This window comes from Orycteropus afer, unplaced genomic scaffold (genome assembly GCF_000298275.1).
Source record: "Orycteropus afer afer isolate SDZICR_OR568_19922 unplaced genomic scaffold, OryAfe1.0 scaffold00177, whole genome shotgun sequence".
Lineage (NCBI taxonomy): Eukaryota > Metazoa > Chordata > Mammalia > Tubulidentata > Orycteropodidae > Orycteropus > Orycteropus afer.
The window spans coordinates 4,633,246-4,644,377 of NW_006921764.1; the positions used below are offsets into that span (position 1 = coordinate 4,633,246).

General features: G+C 39.8%; 1 protein-coding gene across 1 annotated transcript; it reads right to left on the bottom strand.

The window, feature by feature from the left end:
• Positions 1–8,756: 8,756 nt before the first annotated feature.
• LOC103202332 (dnaJ homolog subfamily C member 9-like) lies at positions 8,757–9,671 on the bottom strand. Its single transcript, XM_007947199.1, is given in 2 exon segments — positions 8,757–9,362; positions 9,492–9,671. Coding segments are annotated over 2 exon segments (786 nt in total).
• Between the last annotated feature and the right edge of the window lie 1,461 nt (positions 9,672–11,132).

Consider the following 11,132-nt stretch of genomic DNA (forward strand, 5'->3'; position numbering starts at 1 on the left):
AAAAAAAAAAAAAAGTAGTGACAAAGGGAATCCTTATTTGGTACCCATTCTTAAGGGGAATGCTTTCAGTCTCTCCCCATTGAGAATAACTTTGGCTATTGGTCTTTGTATATACACCCTTAATTATGTTGAGGAATTTCTCTTCTATTCCTCTTTTGTACAGCGTTTTTTATCAGGACTTGATGTTGGATTTTGTCAAATGTCTTTTCTGCATCAACTGATGTGATCATATGGTTCTTTTCCTTTGTTTTATTTATGTGGTGGAATATATTGACTGTTTTTCCAATACTGTTTCTTGAAAAGATGATACTTTACCTATTGGATGCATTTGGCATCTTTACTGAAAAATCAGTTGGCCACATAAGTGTGAGTCCATTTCCAGATTCTCAATTCTGGTCTATTGATCTGTATGTCTATCCTTATGAATCCTTTAATTTTTATCCTCCAGAATAGGATAACATGTATGTGTGTGGGGGAGCATGTTCAATACTTTTCATTTAAAACACATAATTTATCAAAATTTAAATATAATAATAGGCAAACAAGGATGATTAACCTTTCTAAATGGTAATTAGATCATATGGATTTTTTTTATTGGATCTAGAAAAAAATAGAAGGCAAAGACCTATTGCTTAGGGAACTAAAACAGAATTACATAACTACTATTGCTTGTATTAATGCAGAGAATAATTTTCAAATTTAAGGGGGTTAAAAAAAACATGATAATTAGACAACTGAAGCATAGTAAGAACATACCTAGGTCCTTAAACTGGTTCAAGTTTTCAGCCACAGATGAATTACATCCACAGTATAAAATGTAATACCAGGTAATGGAACCATGGAATCTTTGTCAGTAATTTTGAGAAATCAAGATAAACAGGAGCTGCCAGAAGACTAAAGATGCACAGATGTTTCCATTTTCAAAACACACAAAAAATGGGTTTCAGAAAATAAATGCTAATAAGGATATTGAAGCCTCGCAAAATTACAGAACAGATGAAGCATGTAGTTTATCAACACCTTTTCAAGTGATCACTGTAAGATAAAACTGTTTCTTCACCAAACTACTTAAATTATATCCCTGAAATAATTATAATATAATATAATTATAATATAATCCTGAATTACTGTAAGTACCCAGTAAATATCTTTAATAAATAATTAACTGAACTTCAAACCTCAGCCTCTGGCAAATCACATGAAGAAAACAAAGAAAGTATATGAAGTCAAAAACAGAGGAAACAAAACAAAACTATTTTTTAAGTAGAACATCTTAAAAGGGACTTATCTCAAATTATCAAAATTGATCCCCTTTGTCTCTGCATGGCAAAGCTAGTGACCAAAAAGCAAACAAAAACCAAACTCACTGCCATCGAGTCATAGCTGACTCACAGCGACCCCTCCTTGGGTTTCCGAGGCAGTATCATTATGGAAGTAGATTGCCCAAACTTCCTTCTGAGGAGTGGCTGGTAGATTTGAACTGCCAGCCTTCTGGTTAGCAGTCAAATGCCTTAGGCACTGCACCACCAGAGCTCCCATAAACTGGAGCTGATTCCCAAAGGATGATTCCCAAATTGGGAATAACAAAGTGGAAGTTGAATATGAGTTTAGAGTCTGAGGAAAAAGTCAGGGCTAGAAATGTGAATTTGGGGATATGATAGTTAGGGTTGTGTGTCAACTTGGCTGACCCATGATTCTGAGTGGTTTAAGCAGTTGTGAGGTGGTTATTCCCACGATGAGATCGAATGTACGGGCTTTGAGCAGCCAATCCATTGAAGGGAGTTTCCCTAGGGGTGTGGCCTGCTTCCAATATATATATGGATATACTGAGAAAAAGAGACAACTTCTGTGGATCTGGACTCTGTTGTACTGCCTACAGCTGTCCCTGAGCAAACAATCCACTATTCGGCCTGATGATCTTGGATCATCAGCTGAAGTCAACAGTTGGTATATTCCCTGCCGACCTTGAGCTCATCAGCCCCTGCAGCTACATGAGTCAGGAAAAGTCTCCACTTTGACGTTTGATCCAGGAACTTGGGACTTGTCAGCTTCTATAACTGTGTGAGCCATTTTCCTAAGATAATTTTCTCTCTATATACATATAAGCTTTACTGGTTTTGCTTCTCTAGAGAACCCAGCCTAACTCAGGGGATAATAAGTTCATTCATGGTGTTTAAATCTATGAGACCTGATGAGATCACCTAGGAAGTGAGTATGGATACAGAAGACAAGAGGTCAAATGACTACATCCTGGAACATTCAGAGATATAAGGAAGATTCATTAAAAGAGAGTGAGGAAGGACAGCCTTTATGTGGGAGGATACATAAGAGAGAGTGAGTGGGTCCTGGAAGCCAAATGATGCAACTGTTTCAAGAGGAGGGAATAACTAACTGACTGTGTCAAATGCTGCTGAGAGGTCAGAAAGCCAAGTGGAGACCTGAAGCAAAGTGGAAATCAGTCACCTTGACAAAAGCAGTTTCAGTGGAATGACAGGACAAAAGCCTAAGTAAATAGAGTTGTTGTTGAAATGGGAAGAGGCAAAAGGGAGGCAGACAATACTTTGGAGAGTTTTACTATAAAGAGAAGCAGAAAAATGGGGCAGAAGCTAAAGGGGAGTATATGGTCAAGGAAAGTCTTTTGTCGGAGAGTTTGTTTGTTTGTTTGTTTAGAATGAGAGATTTTACCATTTTACCATGTTTATATGCTGTTGAGAATGATCCCATAGAAAGAGAAACACTGATGGTGTTGGAGAGAGAGGGATTAATTTCAGAAAAATTCTTGAATGGTATTCAATGTGTAAGAGAAAGATTTGGTCTGAGATGGCAGACACATTTCACCCATGCAGCACCGTTTACATAGTCAAAGACATTGTTAGATTGGTAGTTTTAGGGAGTGTCATAGGTTATGTTTTCCAGGAAGCAAGGGCTGAGACAAAGGCAGGAGTAAAAAAGTTTATTGAGGAGTACAGCTATGAGAGGAAGATTGGGCAGAGAGAGCCATGCAATCATGATGCTGGCTTCTGCAGTCCTGACCTGAGAAAGTCTCTGCTGGCCCAACTGTGGTGTAAATATTGTCCTTCAAAGAAGTTTCACCTTGAATAGAAATGGATAGATTCTTGCACACCACCTTGCTCAGTCATTGTCTGGGTGCTACTCGAGAAGACCATGGTCTCAGCTCAAAAGTACACTCTGAAAGCATTAACTGCTGGGAGCTATCAGTCAAGTGTGTTGCTTACAATTGGGCAACTAGTCCCTTCTTAGATACCTGAATGGCTGCACCTTCATGTCTGTCACAGGGTGGGAATAATCTTTTCATTACTTCAATCATTACAGTGAAATGATAAGCAAAGTCATCAGCTGAGTGAGAGGATGTGGGGAGAGGTTTGAAGTTCTGTGGAACAAGAAGGTATGAAATAGTTGACCTGAAGAGTGGAAGAGAATATTGAGTAATAACTATCAGCCCCATGATTTACTAATATTCAGTGCTCATAAATTTAAAGCAATATTAGCAGAAGAAGGATTGGGAGAAGAAGCAAAAATTATTGAAATAACTGAAGAAAACTTTTAGTGGTAAAGAGTTACTTGAATCTGCAAAGTTAAAGGGCCAAACTTCAAGCAAAATAAATAGAAATGAATGCTACACATACTATAGAACCACTTTCTTATTTTTAAGATTTTTAAAAATTCTGCTTGCAATCAGTCAACAAAAATAGATTAAACCCATACATATATCTATAGCCAACTGGTTTTTGACAAGAGTGTGAAGTCAATTTATTGGGGAAAGAACAGTTTCTTCAACAAATGGTGCAGAAGGGGGTTCTGGTAAGATGGTGGAATAGGCAGAAAGACTGCACCCTCTTCAACAAAGAAAAGGGGAACCAATTAACACAGATACAGAAGATAATCCTGGACCCCTGAGCTTTAAAGTGAAGGTTATAGAAGTGGGCTAAACTCCAACTAGCAGAAGGATTGGCATGAAAACACCAAAAAGGAGACATACGGAGCTGTGGTCTCTGGCAACAATACTGATGGCACAGACAGCTTGGATACTGCCAAGTGGTGTTAGGACCTAAGAATTAACCTAAAAATCAGCCCTGCTAGCCAGGAGCTGCATGGAGGACTGCTCTGGTGGCTCTGGTGAATAAAAGGGAAAGCAGTGAAGAGGAAGGTGGGCTGAGCCGTGGGTTTTTGCCTGTCCAAAGGGCACAGCCATTTTGAATGTTTACAAATGGTTTGACTATTTTGGATATTTAAAGCAACAGCGTTCTCCCAGATTCCAGAGACTTAAGAAGAGGCTCCACTTGCCAGGAACTCCAAGGACATTCCAGACCCCGAGAACTGGAAAGGTGCAACATTTTCCTTGTTACTCTTATACCCCACACCCTCTTGGTGAATGGAGGTGCAGCCATCCCTCATTCCCACCCACCTTCTAGGCTGGCAGGAATTCCATCCCAGTCTGTGTGCTCGGAAGGAGCCTGGGTTCCCTGCCCCGATTTTTTTTTTTTCTTTTTCCTCTTTTTTAGTTTGTTTGTTTTTGTCTGTTTTAAAACTAATACTATTATTATTACTTTTGTCCCTTTGATTTTTTATTCTTCCCTTCCCAGGTTCTAATTTTTAGCTTTTTTTCTTTTCCATGTTCCTGGTTCCAATTTTTCTTTCTTGTGGTTAACCCCATTCCTTGTTTTTCTTTTTGTGTTTTTCCCATTTTTTTTCTTCATTATTCTCCTTCTCTACCTTTTTTCTCTTATTGCCCTCTCACCAGATAGTGCAGTGTTTTTTTTTTTTTTTTTTTTGGTTACTGTTCCTGTGTGATTACATGGTGTGTTTTTTGTCCATTTGCTTTTACTTTTTTGATGGTTATTCAATTGTTATTTTCATCTAACTGAGTGGGAGACAGCAACAGTCCGCATATGACACAACTGCATCCACACCTCAACAAATGGTGCAGAGATAAATGGGTCTCCACATGCAAAAGAATGAAATTGGACCCATACCTCACACCATATATGAAAATTAACTCAAAATGATAAATTACCTAAATGTATGAATTAAATCCATAAAACTCTTAGAAGGAAACATAGGGATAAAGCTTCAAGACTCTTTTTTGATAATGGATTCTTAGATATATGATACCAATAGCTACAAAAAATAATATAGATAAAATTAACTTAATCAAAATTTAAAAGTTTTGTGCATCAAAGGTCTTTATCAAGAAATTGAATAGACAACCTACAAAATGGGAGAAAATATTTGGGAACTATATATTTGATAAGGGTTTGATATCCAGAATACATAAAGAACTTCTACAATTCAACAAAAAAGACAACTCAAAATTTTTAAATGGACAAAGGCCTCGAATAGACTTTTCTCTAAAAAGATACTGAAGTGCATTGTATTACTCGGTATGGCTCTTCTAGCTATGGTCTTTGTGAGTCCCACCAGATGACTGGGTGAAACTATGGAAATGTAAGGTGCTTATGGCCCACCAAAGGGATTGGATAGCTTGCTAATAATATAAATAGGGTACATGGTGCCGTTGTGGGGTGGGACTATGCAAATACGGTGTATGGAATACTAACGGGGGGTTTGGTCAGTTTTGCTGTCTCTTTAGGTGCAGTGCCTAAGGCATTTGACTGCTAGCCAGAAGACTGGTGGTTCAAGCCCACCATCCACTCTGCGGAAGTTAGACGAGGCAATCTACTTCCGCAAAGGTTTGCCACCTCAGAAACCCAATGGGTATCACTATCAGTCAGAATCGACTCAATGGCAGTGGGTTTCTAGGCTTAAAATGAGCCATCCCAGAGTCAGAAAGGGGCATCTCACTGCCATCAAGAGAGAAACACCAAGAGTGGAGTGCATCCTTGGACCCAAGATCCGTGTGCTAAGGCAGCAGAGAGCAGTAGATAGGTGGTGGCAGAAGAGGCAGCAGAACCAACAGGACGAAGAGACTAACTAGCACAAGACAGAGTGGCAGTTTGCTGAGTGAAAAAGCTGAATATCTTCAGGCAGGAGGCTTGCTGGTGGAACAGGGTGCCTCTTTGAGTGTCTGTTGGCAAAGCTAAAACAGCTTTGTAACACTGGTTTGAGCAGGGCAGAGGCCAAGGCCAGAGAGAAGTGTGTGTGCAGCACAGTTGAGAAGCTGTCCTGATTGAAAATCCATATCCTAACTTGTCTTTAGGAGCTCTGGTGGCATAGTGCCTCAGGCATTTGACTGCTAACTGGAAGGCTGGTGGTTTAAACCCACCAGCCACTCCTTGGAAGGAAGATTGGGCTATCTATTTCCATAGTGATACTGCCTCAGAAACCCAAAGAGGGGTCGCTATGAGTCAAATCTGACTTCATGGCAGTGAATTTGGTTTGATTTGGCACTTGTTTCTGATCCTGAATTGTAACCTGTTACTTCCTTAATAAACCCCATAATCATGAGTATTGTCTGTGAGTTTGGTGTGGCCATTGCAATGAATTATCATACCTAGCAGATAAGTAGGGAGTGCCATAGGAGGGACAGTTGTCAGAACTGGTAAAAGAGTTGGAGGGTGGCAGCACTGACTTCTGCCTCATAGGAAATAAGCACATGAAAAGGTGCTCAAAGTCATTAGTAATCAGAGAAATACAAATCAAAACCCAATGAGATAGCACCTCTCACCCACTAGGATGGCCATTATCAGAAAAACAGAAACCAACAAGTGTTGGAAATGATATGGAGAAGCTGGAATTTTAGTGCCTTGTTGGTGGAACTGTAAAATGGTGCACCTATTGTGGAAACAGTTTGATGGTTCCTCAAAAATCTAAACATAGAATTACCATATGACTCAGCAATTCCTCTCCTAGACTTGAAAGCAGGGACTCAAACAGATACTTGTACATAAATGTTCACTGCAGCATTATTCATAACAGCCAAAAGATGGAAACAACCCAAGTGTCTATCAACAGATGAATGCATAACAAAATGTAAAGAGGAATATTATTCAGCTATATAAAGAAATGAAGTTGTAATACATGCTATGACATAGGTGAACCTTACAAATACTATGCTGAGTGAGATAAGTGAGACACAAAAGGACAAATACTGTATGATCCTACTTATATGCAATATCTAGAATAGGCAAATGCATGCAGGAAAAAGTAGACCAGAAGTTACCAGAGGTTAGGAGGAGAGGGAAGTAAGGAGTTACTGCTGAAGGGATACTGAGTTTCTGTTAGAGGTAATGAAAAACTTTTGGAAACAGATAATGGTGATAGTTGCACAGCATGGTAAATATAATTAATGTTACTGAATTGTATGGTTATGTGGCAAATTTTGTTCTATATATTTTACCACAATAAAATTATGTGTCAAAACCAAACAAGTTACATGTAAAGAAACTAGAATCGTATTGACCTCATATTTCTCTGAAGAATCAATGGAACACCATATAGAATTAAATGTTGTATATAAGTTTTTGCATGTGTCTATAAGATTTTCTACCCCAAGAAATAGGAAACACAACAAAACTGGTATAAACAATATGGCAAATTTATTAATTCCTGTAAGTATTTCTAAGGAGCTCTGGTGGTGTAGTGGTTAAGGCATTAAGGTGCTAACCAAAAGATCAGTGGTTCAAACCCACCAGATGCTTTGCTGAAGAAAGATGAGACAGTCTGCGTCCATAAAAATTTACAGTGCTGGAAACCCAATGGGGGTTGGAATTGACTCGATGGCAGTGAGTTTGGTTTTTCTGGTTTTTTGATAAGTATTTTAAGTTTGCTTTGAGATTGGTGGCTGAAAGGCTCTGAGAAGGTCACTGTGAGATTCAGTGGCTCAATGACATTGCAAAGGACTTATTTTCATCCCATCTTTCTGCTTTGCCAAGCTCAAAGAAGCAGCCTTATCTTGAGTTATTTATCCTCCTGTTTCTACAGTTCCAGGCATTACAAATAGACTTGATAATATCAAGCAGAAGAAAGAAAATCCCACTGGCTAGAGTTGTGTCATATGCCCATTAATAAACCAATCACCTTTAAGGGGAATGCCATCGGCTTAGTAAAGCACATGACTGGGTGGAGAAGGCTAGATTGCCAAAACAAAACCAGAGTTCTCTCTCTCTCTCTCTCTTTTTTTTTTTCCCCCAATTTTTCACTTATTTATTTAATCATATACAAGTCTTACAAAAATGCTTGAAGTAATTTGAACACCCATTTTTCCTATACTTCAAGTATAGAGTATAGAACCTGGTTGAGTAAAACGAGGAGAGCAAGTCTGTTCAAGATCACCCTGACTGGAAGCAAACCAGCAGGTAGTCCGGAAGGCAGCTGCTCAAGTGTTTGAAAGCTAGGCAGAGTTCCTGTTCTAACAGACATGTACATCACGGAATATTCTGTAACTGCTATGCAGAGTTCCTGTTCTAACAGACATGTACATCACGGAATATTCTGTAACTCACTCTTGTGTGACAAAACTGACAGTTCTAAAGGCTGTATGGACAGAAGCACATTCTAGACAGAGGTCCATTTACAGAAGATCCACTGAAGCAAATACCGCCCCCCCATCCACCACTACCACCAAATTCCTTTATGTGAGGACCTCAGAGAATGTCCAACGAGTTCCAGGAAATACTAAGACCAGGTTGAAAGATTCTGCTTGTTTTACACAGCTGATCTGACAACTTAGACTAGAAAGACAAGTTCTCTTGGGTTGACTGGTGTCTTCAAATCTTGACCGCATCTTTATGAAGGTACCAATTAGATCCTAAGGACCTCTGAAGAGAAAAATTCTATTATTTCTTTTCTTTCTTGAGAGATGTTTTTTTTTTCCCTCCTCCTTTGGAAGGTTTGCAATACTTTGCTTCCATCTGAGCCAGAAAATTGTCCATTTCTTTTTGCTGATCCTTTTGTCTGCTCTGGATGGCTGCTTTCAAGCCACCCACCCCTTCATCAAGCCCCAACTCCTTCCTGGTCATTTCTGCTTCTTTGGCCTCCTCTTGAGCCCTCCTTTTCCTTGCATTCATCTTTTGCTTTGATTCTTTGACAAAGGCTTTATAGGATGGGACTTCTCCCGCGTCAGTGGCTTGCTGAATGATGTTCCTTATTCTTGGTTCCTCTGTGTACTTCACACACAGCACAGACTCCATGATCTGATCCATGTCGCCCTTGAAGTCCAGGTAGGCCTATTTAATATCAGCTAACTCTTCTTCAGAACCTTTGTATGTCTTTTCAAAAACCTGAATGTCCTCTAGAGATATCTTTTTAAAGAGTAACCTCCAATATGCCTCCCAGTCCCGATCTTCGTTGCGCACAGCAGAGTCCTCGTCCACGGTTCCCTGCTCATCGTATACTGCTCTCTGCTCTTTATCACTTAGAACCGAATAGACTTTCCTGAGGATCTGCGGGAAAAAGCACCCAAAAGTCACCCCTGCAGTCCTACCGAAACCGGGCCACGAGAAATAGATTAAAAAATAATGCCAGGCGGGCTCAGCGCACTGCATCCGGGCGGGCGGCCCAGGCTTGCGCACCTGGAAGCGGGGAGTGGCGTCCTCCTTGTCGCCTTCTCCCACCCGGTCTGGGTGCACCTGTGGGGACACCCTATGGTAGCCGCTTCGGACCTCGCCATCCGAGGCCTCGCTCCTCACACCCAGCACCCGGTAAAGGTCGGCGGTGCCGAACACTTCTTCACAAAGCTCCAGCAATCCCATGCCGGGCACCGGACAGAAGCAGGTGGGTGCCACCGCAGAAGCAGTGGGTCCCAGCAATATCTGTACAGCCCGGGACTGCTCCCTTTTCCCGTGCAAATAGCCCAGGGCGCCTGTGTCACCCAGAGTTCTCTTAAGAAATAAAGGGAAATGGCTCATGGGTAGGCACCCATGACACAGTATCTACTTCATGAGGGAAAATATTGTAACCTGAAAATTAGAACCCCAACTAAACTATCATTTATATATGAGGACATAAGAAGACTTAGAAAATATACCACCCACCACCCTTTCTGAAAATCTTTCATGAAAGACTGAGAGAAATAATCAAAATAAGCAACTTAGAAAGTTGTGTAGTGATCGATGAATCCTGTAAAACAGTGAAGTCTAATTAACTGTTTTTTAATAAGTGTTTCTGAAAATTACATTAAAAGTAGACACTTACATGACATTTAAGCTGGGACCTGAGAGCTGAGAAGGATTTAGACAGGTGAAGATTAAGAGAAGAGCATTCCAGACAGAATGAAGAATGTGTGAGCATTTCCTTGAAGGGAAGTGAAAGAAAGCTAAAGTAGCTGTAGTGAAGAGGATGCCTAGAGATGAGGGCAAAATGGAGTTCACCATCAGATCAGGAAGGAGACTCAGCTTGTGCTGAGTCCTATAGGCATGTAAGGGATTGGGACTTTTATTTTTAAAATGTATTGAAAAATCACTGATATTTTGTAGAGAGTGACATATCTGCATTCTATTTTAAGAGTATCAGTCTAGTTGCTCTTCAAATAACAGATGGGAGGAGGGCAAAAGAAGAAATTAGGAGGCTATTGAAGGTAAGAAATGATGTTGTATAGACTGGAAGATAGTGTGAAAATGGAGAGAACTGGATAAGTTAGAAATATGTGTAGAAGGACTCAGTATGACAAGCTAATGGATTGGATGAGTTGAGGAATATTGTAAAAATCAGTAATGCAGACTTTTGGCTCCATAGGTTATGTCATTTACTAAAATGGGAAGGGCCAAAAGATTAACAGGTTACAGCTGAGAAGGGGGAAACAGGAAGGGTGATCATGAGCTCTATTTTGAATGTTTTAAAAGTGAGATGCCTGTGAGACATCCAAGTGAAGATGTTAAGTAGGCATTTGAAGTTCAGAATAGTGGTCTGAGATGGAGATATATTTTTGGAAGTCTTGACATATAGATGATATTTAAAACTATAGGAAATGGATGAGATTACCCAAGGAAAAAGAAAAGAAATTGCAACATTTGGAAGTTAAATGGGGAAAGAGAAGAAAATAAAGGAGATAGAAAAAGAACAGACCCCTTCCTTAAAAAGCTGAACATAGCAATATGATATGATCCAGCAATCCCACTACTAAATATATATCCTAGAGAAATAAGAGCTATAAAAGGAAGAGCATGTTCCCACAGCACTATTCACAGTAGCAAAAAATGAAAACACCCTAAATG